General features: G+C 31.9%; 1 protein-coding gene across 1 annotated transcript in view; it reads left to right on the top strand.

Annotated features, from left to right (window-relative positions):
- Window positions 1-122: 122 nt before the first annotated feature.
- The window catches only part of LOC126850530 (uncharacterized), a 133,679-nt gene continuing 115,279 nt past the window's right edge, over window positions 123-18,522 (top strand). The window contains exon 1 of the mRNA XM_050593652.1: window positions 123-455. Within this exon, the coding sequence (XP_050449609.1) occupies window positions 359-455 (97 nt within the window). The 5' untranslated portion in view covers window positions 123-358. The remainder of the gene's footprint in view (window positions 456-18,522) is intronic.

The raw sequence follows: 18,522 nt of genomic DNA, 5'->3' as shown, positions 1-18,522 counted from the left end.
TAATAGATTAGAATTAGTATCTTTTTATCAAGGCAATGCGCATGTGCTGGTAAAAAAATAAGCTGACCCTAACGTCACAGTCTTGAGCTTGGATAGTGATAAACACATGTCATGTAGTCTCTTCAGTGGCATGATCGAATTCGTTGCGATCAAACGCGAAATTATCGATAATAAATTTGTTGAACTCGCTATTGTTATCCGGAATTCACGATAAAAAGCGCTGTTGTTATAACCGATTAAAAATAGAGAGCTCAACAGTCCGAGCAATGTATCTTAAATCTTAACTCATTGTTTAACAGAGGCGACAAACGGTCTACATTCTCCACAATACAAGTTCCAATCTCGATATATTGGAAAAATGGCATGCAAAAAGGAGCAAATGGGCAGAAAAATCGAGCTCAAGATAGAATTAGAACTTTTCAGTGCGATCAGCATTATCCTGGCAGTGATGATCGGTAAGATATATGATTGTTAATTAAGAATTTAATTTTTCATATATATTTAAATTATAAATGCATCATAATATAAATACGAATACAAATGGTGTAAAGAAAAAACAAATAATTGTTATAAAAAAAATACATTGCAAATAATTGCATATCTTTTTTTAAAAACAATTATTTTCTGTACACCATTTGATTCATCTTATTATTCTGTACATAAAAGTATTATGATACAATTATCAAAAACTTAATAATTTTCGAAATGTTTTATATTTCATACTAAAATATATCAGATTAAGGTATAAAATAACTAAAAAAATACTTAATAAAAAAATACTTTATTAGAGTGTTTTGAAAAGCCCTCGAGATAAGCTACAAGGATATGCAATCAAAAATGGGGGTTTCTATTTAAAAATTTTAAGTTGATCTTGACCTGACTTTGGCAATGCCACCTATGGTCAAATTAATACTGTCATTAAATGCGTCTTTTTAAGCCTTACTTACTTTTGTCTGAAATATTTTTTTCTAAAATGCAATGTTTACGAGACATTTGAGTGTATCCAGACTTTTGACACACCCTGTATAATATAACTTAACCCGATTTATTTATGAGCAGCAGCAATTCATTTGTACGTCTCTTGTACAACTATCCTGCCAATTTTATTAATACATATAATTATAATAATTTGATATTAAGTTTCATAATCTAATTAGTAAAATTTATTAATTAATTAATAGTTAATATTACAATAAGATAGCATTACAAAAATCTCGAAATAATATAAAATAACTGAGAGAGAGAGAGAGAAAGAGAGAGGGGGGGGGAAGAGAGGCAGAAAGAGAGAGAGATGGAGACAGAGATAGAGTGAGACAGAGACAGAGAGACAGAGAAAGAAAAAAAAGGAGGAAAGAGAAAGTATACGATAGCGTATAGCGAACAGAGCAATCTCATAAATCAGTCGTGGCCAGCATAAACGGATTACCAAGTGGGAAAATTTACTGCGAGGCACACATAACTTTTCTTTCTATCAGCGATAGAAGAGGGAAAAAAAATAAGACCAAGAGAGAGGGATAAAGACCTCCGTTCTCCTTCGTAAAAATAAATCATTGAAGCCAGTGAAACTAAACAAAGCAAGCGAGCCGTTGCAAAAATTTCAGAAGCCATTTTTTTGTTCGTTGTTGCCAGCGTAAATCACTCTTTTATTTTGCAAAATACACGGCTTAATTGGATTACATTCCGCAGGGGAGGGGAATCAGCTGACAACATTGTGATTGTTGATTGGTTACTACCTTTCTGCAGAGCTCAATTCAATTAAATCTTAACGTTGCTGCCATTAAATTACGCAAAAAAAATTATTTATCTGGGAAATTTACTGGCAAACAATATATTGTAATTGTTTATCTGGCCGTTTTTTTTTTGGTATCAACTGCAAATGGTGATTATTGGAAATTCCAATTTACCAAGCTTCTCTGCAAATTGACATGTCCAATAAATAAGTTAATAAATAAATAAATATATATATATATATATATATATATATATATATATATATATGCGTATATTTTACTTTTAATAAATATTAAAATACATCAGTTTTTATTTAATAATTACATAACAAAATGGAATTTAAACAAAATTATTTTAAGATATTAAAGATTATATCTGAAATTTTCGTATATAACACTAAAGCAAATGTAAATTAAAGCATAAGTAATATCAATTTGTATATATATATATATAAAATACAATGCAATAATAAATATTATTTTTATTATTCAGAAAGAATTTGTTTAAATTTTTCCGGATATTATTCAGACATTTTATTGCATTTTGTTGCATTGTTGGGAAATAATCCAGTATTTTCATGCCATTTGCTCACGGTTATATTATGCATAAAAGAAAATATCTCTGCAAAACTTTGGCAATCCAATCCATCTATGAATCGCGCTTGCTTGTTACGTGAAATTTCGGACTAACCACAATTCTTTGCAATATATGATCCTAACAATGCATATAATATATTTGTGCATATATGCATATATATATATATATATATATATATATATATATATATATATGCTTGTTATATTCTATTTGTATCATTTACTAAACATTCTCTTATTATATCACGCTACATGTGAAAGTCCCATTATATAAATTCTATTATTATTTTACATTCCATTTAAAATATGTTTTAATTGATACAAAAAAATACGCTGGTTCAGCGTACGTTTTCTGTTATTTAAAATTCACTTACATTGATACAAAAATCAAATTTAAAAAATATTTACACAAAACGTCAGATATTATATGTATATCCTTATTATAAAACAAAGTACGAAGGCAAGTAATCATTAAATTTATTCTTTGTAGTTTTACTATATTATACTTTCTTCATTCAAAAATGTGTGTTTCAAATAAATATATAATAGATGAATTTAAATATTAAAGAAAAAAGAAGAAAAGTAAAAAATATTGTGCAACTACAAAGAACAGATTTATTATGGAATATTTCTCAGTATGACTTCTTTGCGCTTTCTTTGTATGAAATAAAAAGAAAATTATCGTTAAGTAAACATTAACAATGATATTTTTCGCGGAATTTGGGTCACGCCATAGGCGATTACGTTTTCGATTGTCAAACGGGTTTGTGATATGTTTTAAAAAGCACGCTGACATGAAATCTGAATGTCCTGGAGCGTTTCCCGCGCCGCGCCGGACTCGTCGCGCTACTTCCTGTCGCGCTGCCACGGAATCACGGTGCGCACAGATGACTGATCGCGATCCGAAACAGTCCCGGATAACGTCGTCGCTTTTTTTCCGCCGATAATCCTGTTGCGAAACATTGTTGCGTTCAAAGTCCGCAACACGTACCTGTCGGAATGTATCGTCGGCGTGATGGCGAATTACGTGATGCGCAAACCAAAATTATATTTTATAGTTCTCGGGGAACTATTCCCACAATGTCCGCACAATTTTCCCTTTCTTTTCTCATTCTCTCTATCTCTTTCTTTTATATATAACGAAAAATAAAAAGTTTTACGAGACAAGACCCGTGACTACGTACATCCGCGAGATATGTCAAGCAGTTCATATACGTTATGTAAAAAAAAACGTTACGTAAAAAAGAGCTTTATATTTATCTTTCTGGACTAATTTTTGCAAAATAGTATACAGGCATATTAATTCTATTACACAGTCAATTTTTATTTTCTCTTCAAATTATAAGTTATAGTTTTTCATCAATTTTAAACACAAAAAACGAATTTAAAGAATTTTTTTTTAAATTAGATATTATAATGTACTTTTTGCATACAGCTTGTTTCAATATTAATTTGAATTTTACTGCAAAATTATTTTTTTTTTAATGTTATCTTTTCTTTATAAATATGCAGCCAAATAATTTTTTACAATTGTTGTTAATAAACTATTAATTTGATATTTCTATCAAGTAAAATATAGAATATATAGCATCTTCAATACGCATTATAATATATGCCTAGTAATAAAATAATTTTTTCGAAAATATAATTCTGCTAAATTTTTATTGCAGCAATTTATTTTCCAGAGGGACAAAATATTTCTTAGGTTGTCAGTGAATTATCCTCTAGTTACGAGTAGAATGTGTAATCGAGTAAAACGTAGTCGACGTAAACAAGTATCTTACGACATATCACAAAACATTAAGAATGTAGTATATTCGAACTGAATACGTTCCCCTCCTACGTATCAGTCCTTCTTAAAGATGTAGAAAGGTACTTTGCGAGGGGTCGAAGAGTATACACGTCGGCAATAGCAGCTATGGCATCGGCAGAAACGGACGAAAGTAATGGTCAGAAAAATATCTATGCACGCTCCATACGTGAATGCTCAACTATGCTCGTATTTTTCTCACGCTTTCGCAGTCGGAAAAACGGGAAGAGATAAAAGCGGGAGATATAGAAACTATAGAGAGAATAACGCGGAAGGAGCGACAGACTGAGGGGGTTGAGAAAAAGAGAGAGAGAGAGAGACAGAAAGAAGCGGCCCGAGAAGAAAAGTTTTCGTAGAACGAAGTAATTTAGAAAGTTTCTGCTCCATGACATTCCGCGATAACAAATTATCCCTGCCCCATTATCCACAAATGCGATTATGATAAGAAAGAACCCGGGATAAACTTTAATGCAGTGAGGCCCAGTTAGCGCGAACGCGAAGGAATCGCAGCCGGAATGAGGTATCGTAACGTCTGCACCCTCGCAATTCACGTAGACAGCCACGTGTTCGCACGTTGTAGTCACGCCCGCAATGTCAGGGAAAACAAACGCTTTCCGCGCCTCGCTGCTTATTTCCAGTTCTCGGAATTAATTTTGGTCTTGCATATTAAGGGGTAGCCTTATGATTTCGTCGGTTTGTTTGCTGCGGAAGAAAATATCTTCTTAGCTTTCTTTCCTTCTTTACTTATAATTATTACAAAAATATGCATAATTAATTTAATACATTTATTAAATATGCCGTTACATCTAATTAATTATTACTTTTGTCTTATTGTACATTTTCTTTGGGATAAGGAAATTATTATTTTTATAAAATAGTACAAGTAAGAAGCAAATATGAGCTAAAAATGCTAAAAACAATATTCTTTGTAATAAAGAATTTTATTACATCGATTATGAAGAAAGAAAATTTTGATAGGATTAAAATTGAATAAAATTATAATTCTCTTAGAAAAGTATAATGTTTATCGCGGTAATTTTATTTATTAGCGCAGGTTATTGCAAAATACGATAAATATTAGCAATTATTTGTTGCCATATATGAAACAAACAATCATATCTTTATTTTGAAATATATTAGTTGTTTTCTATAGAATAAAGCTATAAATCGGTGAAAATGTAATATATTTCATATTTACATGGCTATACATTTTTAACGAAATGGCCAATTCAAATAAGCTACAGCTGATTACAAGCGTTATAAATGCCGTTATTACTCGATAAGCCGTAATTAAACAGTTTTGTTCAAATATGTAAATATTGTAGGATGGTCGGATTGCTCGTTGAAATAATCTTTTATTTACTATATAATATGTGATATGGTATCACAATTATGCGATCAACTTACCTGCCGTAACCATAGAATTCCATTTATGTTCGTATTTATTTATTGCAAGATATAAAAGATCATATCGTATAATTAAAAAATATATTAAACTTAAAAAAATACATTATATTAAAAAAAATCACATTATATAGAATAAATTAATATTAGAAAATATAATTGTAAGCCACACAATATATAGATATGTATACGAAACTGTAAAGCAACGAGTAATGCAATATTGCGTTAATACTCAGGCTTGACGATGGCTCTCGATGATTCACATTGATCAGTTGATATCCAACTTGAGAATTATGTCAAGCACGGAATATAATCTAGACTTCATGCACGATTTCGGCCGTGTCACGCATACAAATGTCTGACAACCGATTACACGTTGATCTTGTTTGCGTCACGTTCGGTACACATGCACGTGGTGATACGTGGGCTTTAAGCAGCAAGAGGCGATCTTACGCGGCATTAAATCTGTAACACTATCGCATGATACTAAAGTGATCATCAAACGGAATATAGCGTCTGATAATCATACGAAGGCAATAGTGACAGGAGTTTACTACTAAATTAATTTCGTATTAATTTTATATTGAATGAATTTATTAAATGTGTACATATATACAATACAATATCACTGATTTTTTTTTCCTCTCCAACATTTTTGACGGAGAAGCATATGCAATGCTCTCTTTACAAATATATTATCAATTTAGATTTAATAAGAAGACAACGCGCGGGCGTTTTGTGCTTAGACTAGTATTTAAAATTAGATTCTTGAAAGCTTCGCATATTATTTTATATATTTTATCATATTTATATAATGAAAATTTTATTTCTTTTATTTTATTTTCAGCATAAAATATTGATGGCAAAAATTCGTTATTCAGATGTTGTTGAAAAGAATTAAAATGAGTTAGTCAGTTGCATTGTTTAATTTTTACAGCGTATAACGCTCTGCTGCGAAATTCCACAATTTTCAAATTCCGCGCAATATTAAATTAAATATTTTTCTCTCTCAATTTATCTAATTATTTTACGCTTCAATAAAATTTTCTTTTCGCCAAATGTACAATATTATTCCGTCGAAAGTTTTCCTGCGATGCAATAAGATCGATTCTATTACGATTGGCTTTGACATATCTATGTGTTTACATCTAGTGTCTTGGTAGACACATTCCTTTACTTTATGAAATGTTGCAAATATCACCCATTCATATGTAACTTCTTGACAAGGTATTCACGTTACTTACTGCTTGAAAATTATAAAACTTTTACTTATTTTCTGATTCATTCGCGATATGGAATTATTGATTTATTTGCGATATAGAATATGTAGAAATTGCTTTATATTATAAGAATGTAAGCAGATATTTTTTGAAATTTCTCTGCAATCTCTAATTGCAATTTTATATCAGTTAATTTTTTTATATTTATATTGCAAGTTCTGAAATATATATAATTAATTCTTTTTTTCTTATATACAATTAGTTTTCTAATATTTTAATATTTTAAATAAAAAGTGTGTACAAAGACTAAAAAAATATCACACACAAAAAATTATTCTAATAAAACTTTAAATATCTATATATCCAAAATTAATAATAAAAAGTATAATTAATAACTAAAATAATACACAGTTGTAAATAACGCACGTTACATGAACGCTACTAGAAATCTAATATAACTGATTCCTCCTTTTACTGCTTGTAGTAAAAAAACAGAAAAATATATGTTATAATCATCTTCAAAGGTTTAAATAATATTTGTCGCAATATACGTAAAGTGAATATATGAAGCAATTTGAAAAACAGCACGCGTTGAATTTCCTCTTATCGAGAGTTTTCGCTTCCGAGAGATTCATATGTACGTAAACAGCACGATTTACACCCTGACACCCGAGATAAAACAGACAGACATGGAAAAAGAACGCCGATGAGAGATGGGTGGAGGGGGAGGGGGGAGAGGGGTAAAAAGTGGAATGCAGACGTCGGTGAATGTGATATCTTAAAATTTCCTCTATCTGCTAATTTATGTCGATGGCACGTCGAGATGGATCGGCCGGCACCGCTAGGACGAAGTTGGGAATAATCGAAGTTCCTCGGTGGATGCGGACAACCAATGGCAACCGCCGAGGGTGATACCATTCGAAACTTTACCATCAGCGCATTGGAACCTCAAACCCGGCAACGGAGCAGGCAAGCAATGAAGCCCGAGTCATGCCGAAGTAAACTAAATTACTGTAGAACAAGCAAATATCGTTTAAAAGTACGGCTAAGATTTAAATCATAGTCAAATGTTTAATACATCACGGACGGATGATGCGTATAATAATGCAACGGTGCTAGGGTGATAAAATTTACATAGTCTACTTCGTTGTACGCGAAATTCCTCTTGCATATTGCTCTTATAAATTTTTACCAAAAAATTAAATTATATTATATATATATATATATATATCTTAAAATTGATATTTATACATCAAGCATATAAAGTTTACATTATTATAATGGAAATAAGTGTATTTTCTTGCTAAAAAAATTAAATCTTTATTACACATATGCGAATCAACAATATCATTTAATCAAAATTCAAAATCGGAAATTGCTGCAATTGTGTTTTACGTGTATCTAAAATATTTTTCTTAATACAGTGATATAAATTGAGTTCTGATACATATTTGAATCTAAAATATCAGCCGCAGTGTTATAATCCTTACCTTTTTCTTTACCATCGCTTTCAACAGGACAAATATAGGGGTGAGAGTGCTTTTACGCGTATCGTCACATGAGTACGTTTTGCGATTTTCTGGCGAGAGCGGATGTCGACGAGAATCGTGCTCCTGGTATGAGTGTACGGGATTGTGCGGCATGAACCGTGAAATGCAACCATACGATCCTCCTCATATTCGTTTCAGGGGAAACGATAGATCTCGCTCTCTATCTTCTTTCTCCGTCTCTCTTATCACATCGTGTACACTTTATGCAAACAAACGATGGGAGAGTTTGTCTATATCGACGGCTGAAGGTCGTCGACGCGTGCATATCCATGAACATGATCAAGACAAGGTCCTGCAGCTATCAAAGCTTAAAGAAATCTTGGATGAAACCTAAGATCATATACAATCTTTTGAAATCTAAAGTTACATGTTCAGTGATTCTAATTTCGTGCTTTCAGCTTTTATATCATACGGAAGAATGCTCCACACAAATCTTTAATGAAAGATTAGTCATTTTTTAATTAAATCTTTAATTAAATATTATTTTTTTATTGCATTATTATTAATATATTATATTGCAGAAAAACATAATGTATTACTTTTATTTTCTCTGAAGACATCTTATGATGCGAGCAGTCTAAATAAAAAATAAATTGCTTCAATCTTGTTATTAATGTCAATGTATTAGCATGTATGTATAAGAATATAAAATGAAAGTCTTTACATTAACAATATATGGTTTCGGCTTTTCTTGTTTTTTGCTTTCTTCGTGCACCATCACGAAAGCATTATTTTCTACTAAAGAGAACCGGAAAATTATTTCCCTATTCATTCTGTTTCAAGCTGATTGCATCATTTGATAAAAGTAATCGCGCCGTGAAGATGAAAAGTGGAAGAATGGAAAACAATTAACGAACATATGTTCAAGGGATGTGTGCGGGAGTGGAGCGAAAAGTTGCGTATGCAGCGGAACGTAATCTGTTCCGTAACTCGAAATCTCGAGATACAATTCAGAGGATGAATTGAAAATTTTGTGAATTATCAGAATATACTTGTAGAGGAAAAGTTGAAATTATCCAGCGCCCTGTCACGGATTTAATTTTGCGAAACAACGTTTTATCGAGGGTTTCATCCTCCTAGGAGCTTGCATTTTTTATACATAACTCGTAGATAAATCTTATCGATTCTGTGTAATCAATTAAATAAATCCATATTTATCATACTTATGCTAATAAATTGATTTAATAATAAAATTTAAAAAAAAAGGTATCTTTGATTTATTTGCATGATAATGATGCAATAATTGGATTTTGAATAAAATTGTCGAAAAGGCTGAGAAGGAAACTATGGTAAAACTCGTCTGTCAGTTCATCACGTTTTCATTGTAAAAGTGACACAATTTTCTGCAGGGAGATAAATTGTACTAGCTAAGAACTAGTATTGCGAGACACAAAGAGAGAGAGAGAGAGAGAGAGAGAGAGAGAGAGAGAGAGAGAGAGAGAGAGAGAGAGAGAGAGAGAGAGAGAGAGAGAAAGAGAGGAAGATGGAAAATAACGCGGCAATGTCTCGTAATTAAGACGAATAATATTCGCGTTGTGCGAATTAAACCGTTTATATTAGCGCACTGTTCCGCGACCAAATGCGTCTACTACGCCGTCTAACGAAACAGGGAGAAAAGCGAGGATGGAGGAGGAGAATGGAAAGACTCGGGTATTTAACTACCGAATTTCAGCGTCTTCGTCACGGCGTACATAATGCCACCGTCGTAGCTCCTCTATGGATTGCAACTCTACTCGCGACGACGAAGGAGAGACGCGGTTGTCTCATCGAATTCTCTTCCCCGTATTATATGCGGAAACGTGAGAACGCCGAGGAACACGATCGTATTAAGGCCGCAACAATTTTCAACACAGACTGAGTGCTCATTGCTTATGTGAGCATCCTAGGTGCATCCGCGTAGATGCGTTCGCCGAGAATTGCTGGTACAAACGATCAGAGAGGGAAGCCGTATTTCCCGACAATATTCACGACAAAGGATAAGGCTGCGCATAATTGAGGATACGCGTATCGAGTTGCGTTCTAATTTACCGTTTGTACAAATTATAATTTGCAATGACGGATTATTACATATCTCTTTTTTTTTTTACATAATTGTATGATGCACGAGTCGAGACATCCTATATTTCGATGATTTCTGCGACTTTCGATTATTTTATCGCAATCTCTCACAAAGTTTATTTTATATCTAATTATGGATAAAAACGAGTGACATAAATATAAATAAATAAATATTATTTTGATTTATCGAAATTGATTTATAAAATTATCGATTTATAGAATTACAATGAATAAAAATCAACTGGTATATTGACCAGTATATGCATCACCAAAGAGGAGAAGATAATTTAGGAAAAAGATGTTTGTCCTCTCTATAATATCACGTACTTGAATAAAGCAAAGTGTGAAATCCTATTTGTGAGTCAGACTAAATCTTAAACAAACCAATGGAGATTTCCTCCGGGTATTGACGACAGTGTGTGTACAAGATATTGCAAACGCGCAACGACCAACACAGTCGGCAACTCAAACAAACAAAGAAAACAAACGTTCGCTTAAATCGTGTCAATACCGATCGATTCTGGTTAGCTACTGGATCTACATGTTAAATGACACCTAGCAGGTGGGACGCATTGCATACATCAACATTATTTTCCAAATTTAATGAGTCTGTTTAATAATAATAAATTTATTAAATCTAAATAATAATAATAACAATAATAATAAAATGTCAATAATAAAATAATCAAAAATATTCATGACTGTCGATATATCTAATATACAGAATGTTGAAATGGAAATACTGATAAGAAGATACGGAAACTGTATGAAATTGCCTCGCACGCTAGAAAGATTTTGAAAATTATAGTCACGTTCAAATACTTTCCACGGAATGGCAAAGCAGGATTTTGGTGTGCAATAAAAGAGCGACACTTCACACCAATTTTTACATTCTTATTATGCATAAAAATATTTTATCATATGCGAAATAAAATAAAATAATCAACAGAAATAATTCAGGACGAAAATATTTATTGATATGAAAATATTTATGGGATAAATAATCATAAAACTATGCACTAAATATCCATCAACAAATTACAAAGTGTCAAATGATAAGTTAGAGTAATAAATTGAAAAATGTCACACATGTTTTTCTGATAAAGTGCATTTTAATTGATACAGCTACAAATATTATTATATTTTATTTTTCTAATATATATGTATATTTTTTTTTAATAAAAATTTAGAGACTAACACTTTTGTAAGATCGTGAATTTACGCGCATGCAACATTACGATCTAATAGAGAGGAGGTGAATAAAATGCGGGCGACACTGGATCGTAAAAAGGCGGTCGCTCTCGCATCTTTATTCGACGTTCGGATAAGAAACTCAAGCAAAAAGAAAAGTGCGAGCGAGAGAGGGACAGGGGGGGGGGGAAGGAAGCGATCGTAAATTATCTTCATATACATATACACATACAGGCGCATTTTCACACGTGCTTACACGCGACAGCCAAATGTAACAAATGTTGCGACATTGCGATTACAAACATTAAAAATGGGAAATATTTTTATATTTGATCAGAAGTATAGAGCGAGAGAACCATTCTGCTCGTGACGAGGAGCAATCACGGGTCTAGAAGTACGATCGCGTTTCTATAACAATGGAGGTTCCTCGGAAACCAACCGTTTTTAGCGAAAGTTTCTTCGTTAAACCGATACACATCAAGAAACGGCATTGTCTCGAAAATGGTGATCGATCACAATGCAATCCTGGACGGCCGTAAAAGCCATAAAATGGATGTACGAAAAGGCAAACGCATCTAATGCATTTTTTTGCAATAGAAGTGTTTTCTTGACTCTGTCATTTCCCGATTGCATTTTCTTGACATTCTTCAAGATGTTGTTGAAGCAGAAAAACTATCTTTATCTCCTAAATAAAATATTATTTGGTAGTGCTAATTACTATATATTACTTGAGAAAATAGAATTTGAAACGTTTTAATAATCCCTTGTTTAATAAAAATTCAAAATAAAAAAAGTCATTTCTAAGATTCCAGTAATTCAAAATGTTTTAAATTAAAGCTGAAATAATTCTATTTTTTTTTTCATCATTTAGTATTTATTCACCCTGACTATTAAACTGTCACGAATTTAGAATCAAGCTCTCCATCGTCCGAAAATCTGCCTTACGCGCTCGCGAAATGAGCGTCAGCGGCAGCGGCGGCCATACCCCCCGTTAACTGCAGCCATGCTTTGCAGGCAGTTACGCAAATCCCTCAAACAATATTGTAGAAACATCAAGTGTGTTGCCCCGGTTATGCGTCGGCGTATATTTGCCGATGATTTCCCGCGGATTTCCCGCGTTCGGCGAAATCGCCGGACTGGACGCGTGCGTAAACAAACGCGATAAATTGGCTGGTTAGCCGAGCTACACGGACGACGACCGAAATACGAGCATAATGAAACAATTTTCATTGGTCGCCATTAACCAGTCCGGTTTGTTGTGCGGAGAAATTAAAAAAAAAATGAAAAGTAAAAAGGGAGCAAGAAAAATCGCGGACGAATCACCATCGCGCGCACTGCAACAATATTGCAATACGTTTACATCTCGCTACACACAATCTTTCTCTCTCTCTTTCTCTCTCCGCTAACGTTTACCTCTCCTCTTCCCTCTCGATTTTGCCGCCATTGAACCGTTGCACTTTTGCGAGTTAATTAATGATCTCGCGGTAATTGATTATTCCGCTCGTTTCGACGGCCGCTCGCAAACGTACATTGGATTTATCGCGGTTATAAACTTGGCTTCTGCGTGTCGTTTGAATGGGATATTACGGTCGTGTGTATAGGAAAATAACGAATGGAGATAGCCGTCCATGTGATTAATCAGAGCGATCCTTTTTATAAGGACTCATGAACGCATCGAGCAACGAGCGGACATAGACGAAAATTTGCGCCCGCAAATATTCGCGATCGTCGTTATCATCGGCAGGAGTAACTCTGAATTTATGTACGCTAATTGGCGTTTGAAGTTTAACGTCCGTGGATTCTTTAATGATCTGTGACAATTGATTTCTCATGCAAATTTGCAAAAATAAACACTAATTACATCGATTACAGCGGATATTATTATTTAGTAACGATATTAATAAAATCATTTTATTATTTTTTACTGAATATATAAAATACATAGAACTAAAATACTTAGAGAACGTTGCTTTTAAAAATTTCACATTTTTTGTATTAATGTGTATTTTAAATTTATATATAACTTATGCGCATTTTTATAGATGGTTACAAAAATGTTATTTATAATGTATAAGATTTATAACATTTTTAATAAAAAAATGGTTTATTATTAAAAAAAAAAAAATTTGATTTCTTTTTTAATTAAATTCAATAAAATTTAAATTAAAGTCAACAAAATGTTTACACAATTTCTTACAATGAGAAAATAAGAGCTATAGTTGCATTGTAGTCATTGCTATTAGACTTTTATAGTATTACGAGTGCTAAAATGATCGTATTTGTTGATACAATGATTGTTTTAACATTGTTACAAAAACAAAGATATGATAAGAGATTACACTATACTGTACTATCAACTCTGTACTTTCCAAGCCGAATATATACGCAAATGCCTACATGCGCGTTCATTCGCCTATGTAGTTCCTGCTTTGCTTCGAATATACGTATCACACTATGATCATGACTAGTAACGCCATCCGATGTAGTGGGTGGCGCATGTGTCACATGTATTATTATATTTTCGCTTATATAAATTATTGAAGATAAAATAATATTATAAAAGCGACTTTTTTCAAAAGATTGAAGGATAAAATTTATGTAATCGTCTTTCAATTTCTGGAATAATACGATTATATGACAAGAGAAGGGAAGAGGATTAAGGCTGAGACACCCCGTATAAGTGCAGATGCATACCTGTATATGCATAGCTTGCTGCTTGCCAGGGAAATGCCGCATCAAGGACAGTTCCGTCGAAGAAACGAGGAAATTCCAGATCTGTTGTCAGAAATGTATAATGCATTCGATATATGTTAAAATGTTAAACATGTAAACATATTTACAAGCTATATATAGAAAATTATCGTTTTGACAATTCCGCGCCAACTAAAGGCTTGAACGTCACAAACGTCAATTAATTTAAAAATGCAGAATTTTGAGAAAATATTTCGATAATTTTAAGCTTTTGCGCAGATAATTTTTAATTATCGCATCGCTCTAATTTATTATTTTTAAAATTCGATATATATGTATACATAAATCTACAGTTTTTTACTTCGATGAATTGTAATGGGCAGGAAGACTGACACACAGTTAAAATAAATAACGTTATATCTGTCATGCCATTAATAAAACGAGCCTGAGAGGAAAATGTTTAAATAGAAGCTCGGATTATAGTGTAGAAAATGGACAGCAAATTACGAACTCAGATTTAGCAAGTTGGATTGTCAGCGCAAGTCAGACCGCTTCTTCCGTTTTACATCAAACGCCATGCGCACAATAGCGGTCGCTGACATCTGATTCGCGTAGAAACAGAGAGAAACCATCTATATTCTATATCATTGGCATGGTTTTAATCTCTTAAATGCAATATAGCGATTTAGTTTAAATTTATTTTCACTCCAAATAATCTCTAATATTTCACGAAAAATTTGATGAGCTGATTACACAATATTCCGCTGAATAAACATTCAATTGTTCTAAAAGTTGGGCATATTTATAAATATTTTCTGCTTGTATATAAAATGATATTATTTTAGGCGTTAAAATCTTTCTTGCTGTAATCGTCGAAGAAAATCGATTAAATAATGTAATATTTAAATTATACTAGATGTCATAATTCTATTTTGTTATTGTAAATTAGAAATTCCTTGTTTCATCAAACAATTTAATTTATACTCAAATAAAATAGTCATAGAATAAAAATTAGATCTTCTCGAGTATCTCTACCTTAACGAAGGCATTTGCGAAGGTGAGGAGGTTTGAGTACTCTAATGAACTTGTGTTATGTCGGCGGTAACGTAGTTAATGATAGGACACCCAAGCCGGACAAGTCGAGGGGAGAAGTCAGATTAAGAGTGATACTTTTTATATTAGAGATTACGGTGATAGACAGATTTTTTCATCACTCATTAGCAAAGCTATGCAAAACATATTTAGTATGTCACAGTGGAATGTTTGAGCATTTCCTTCAAATGAAAAATGAAAAACTGGAAATATTTTCAAAGCTTCCACTTTATCCTTATACTTTTATAAAAAATTTAAGGATGCATTTTAAAACCATAAAATTAAATTAAATTTTAAAGAAAATTATATAGTCAAGTATATAATACGTATATCTGCTTAAATTTTCTTATGAATGTTCTTTTATTCGTTAAGTGAAGAATATTCTCTGATGAAGGAATAATTTATATTATTTGCTTATATTTGCTTTACGTTACAGCATCTCTTTGCGAGAAGCTGTTAGATGACTGAATCTTGTCTCCATAAAACAAACATTTGTCCACGGATTTAGCGCTGAAATCTGAGAGCAATAAACTCTATGTAATTTATCATTAATTATCACAAGTCTCGCTCTCGACGAACTTGATGTTTTGTTTTAAATGTTTCAACGTAGTATCCATTCAGCTTTTTCGGTGACAAAATAAAAAATTAAAGCTGCAAACATTTTTGATAAATTTATTATATTCGTTAGAACGAATATTGAACGAGCGGAGATGTATCGCGGCACGATTGAAACATTCGTTAAGGATTCAATGGCGCGAAAGTGTGAATGCATTTAACTGTATGCCAATCAAATATAAAAATAGAATTAATCGTACATATGAGCTAAACAGACAAGAATACAAGAAAACATGGAGCAAAAGAAAAAAGGCGATAATTATATGCATTGTTATTTAAATTAAAGTTATAGAAGGACAAACGAAAGCATGTTATAATTAAAAAAAATACACATTTTTTTATATCTTTGTTTGCTATAAAATACAATCGTCGCTTCAACAATTGTAAATTATAAAATATCATATAAAACACTGGGGATTTATATCGAATTATATAAAATTCTATATAAAGTTCCATTTTATGTAATATTTTAAAATATTATTTTATAAATTCGAACACAATCCGTATAAGAGAATTCAAAAGATAATTCCTCAAAATTTGTATCTCTTTTATTGTTGAATATCAATTAAACTGCAACAATTAAAATGGATCATATAAATATTTAATAAATAGTATATAATTAACACATAAAAAAGTAATAAACTATAATAATAAATATATTTAAAACACACAAGAGAGGAAAGAATTAAATCACTTCTACGCCTTATCTTATTTTTATCAATTTATATAAATTTCGAAATTTTATCTCGCGAGGAATGAAAAGCAAGGATTATAGAAGATCAATTAATTTGTTAAAATTTCAAAATAGTTTCTAGCACAAAATAAGCGCGGAACAGAAGACTCATTTATTTTAATTATATACGCTCATTAATGTATCTGACGATTGCATCTCACGGCGAACGGAGATTATCAAACTATCGATACTTTTATATCTGCCTGATATCCTGTAGAGTGAAGTATAAAGTAGAAAGAATTACTCTACACATTGTACCGCGGATAAAAGATGGGAGCGAAGAAAACTGAGCAAAATGCGTTTTATATAAAGTGTTGTAATGATAACAGATTAGGGAACGGCATTGTGCAAGTTTCTCGTAAAGTACGCATTTTATGTCATTTAATTTTCTTGAGCGAATCTGTACTTTTCTCCTATAAAAATACCGTTATATTTTTTCACAAAAAAGAGCAAAAGTCTTGATCTAAGATATACAATGCAAAATATAATCAATCATCATAATAAATTTCTTTGAAATATATAAAATGCATTTTACATACGTCTTTACACCACAGAAAATTATTGTCAAAACAATATAATCAAGAAGAATTAAACTCAGATGAAGAAGAAATCCGTGTAACTGAAGAGTTTAACGAAAGTTCTAGTATTTTAGATCACGAATGAACTTGAGACTCTTCGCGTGGTCAGCGACCTGTCTTTTCGCGACAATCGTTTGCTGTTTTATAGCAAGTCTCTGCGTCTCGACGAATGAGAGTCTCAAATTCGTCGATCAAGAGTAAGTTTCAAAACTCGAGACGCGCTTTAATCGTAAAACGCTTCAACGTTTTTCTCGCGTAAAGTTACAAAAACTCCTTACACTGTGAAACAGTTTGGAAGAAAAATCTTCGAGCGCAAACTTTTCACCAAAACTGCCCCCTTGTATTGCCGCGCTGCCGAAACTCTACTCTACGATTTTTCAGATCACTTTAGGAAGACTAAAGGGAAGACTAAAGAGAGCAAGAAAATCTGAACAAGTGGAACTAAACTCAAAATTGATTATTTGTTAAAAAACATTACTGTTAAAGATGTATTAAAACCTGATTTCATTTTTATATTAAAATAATTATTATTTTTCTTAATAAAATAATTTTATGTATTTAATTAAAAATGAAATGTATTATTCTGTGTATAGAATATAAAATTCTGGTAGACGCAAAATGGAAAGAATAAAATGTAAAATAAAATTATTTCACATACATGTAAGGTTTTATTTTATCAAAAAAATTAATTCTAAAGATTTGTCGAGTACGGAAATATTTTATGCTTAAATTTAGTCTCTCTCTATATTTTCGACTTGTATTTATATAAAGAATCATTTCTATTTCGTTTTTATTATGATTTTTAATACATCCCGTGTAAGCATATATCACGTATATTTTAAAAAATCTAAAAAATCTAAAATCATAATTTTTAATTAGTAAAAATACTTAATAGATTTGCAATCTATAAGCGTGCGATAGATCTATTGCGAATGAGCTTGCAGCGGAATCGATTTGTACGACAGCAAGATCTATTGGTTACAGGGCGATCTCCGGTTAGACTCACCGAGTGTTCTCGAGTAATTGTCAAGTAATTATCCCGGAATAATTGGCGCTTAATAATCTGACACCGTTTGTCGTCTAAATTGCCGCACACTTCGTAAAGTCATAATAAGATAATCGATTAATTCGATGCTGGTACGTACAACAGTTAGCAATCTAATCTTTACCAAGCAAGTCCTAGCAAAGGGATATCCACTGCATATATTATAAAATCAAATGCCTGTTGTTGCAAAAATATAATAAAAATATAA

Source organism: Cataglyphis hispanica, chromosome 6, assembly GCF_021464435.1.
Source record: "Cataglyphis hispanica isolate Lineage 1 chromosome 6, ULB_Chis1_1.0, whole genome shotgun sequence".
Lineage (NCBI taxonomy): Eukaryota > Metazoa > Arthropoda > Insecta > Hymenoptera > Formicidae > Cataglyphis > Cataglyphis hispanica.
The sequence above is the reverse complement of the archived record's forward strand: the minus strand, read 5'-3'. Positions and strand labels throughout refer to the sequence as shown.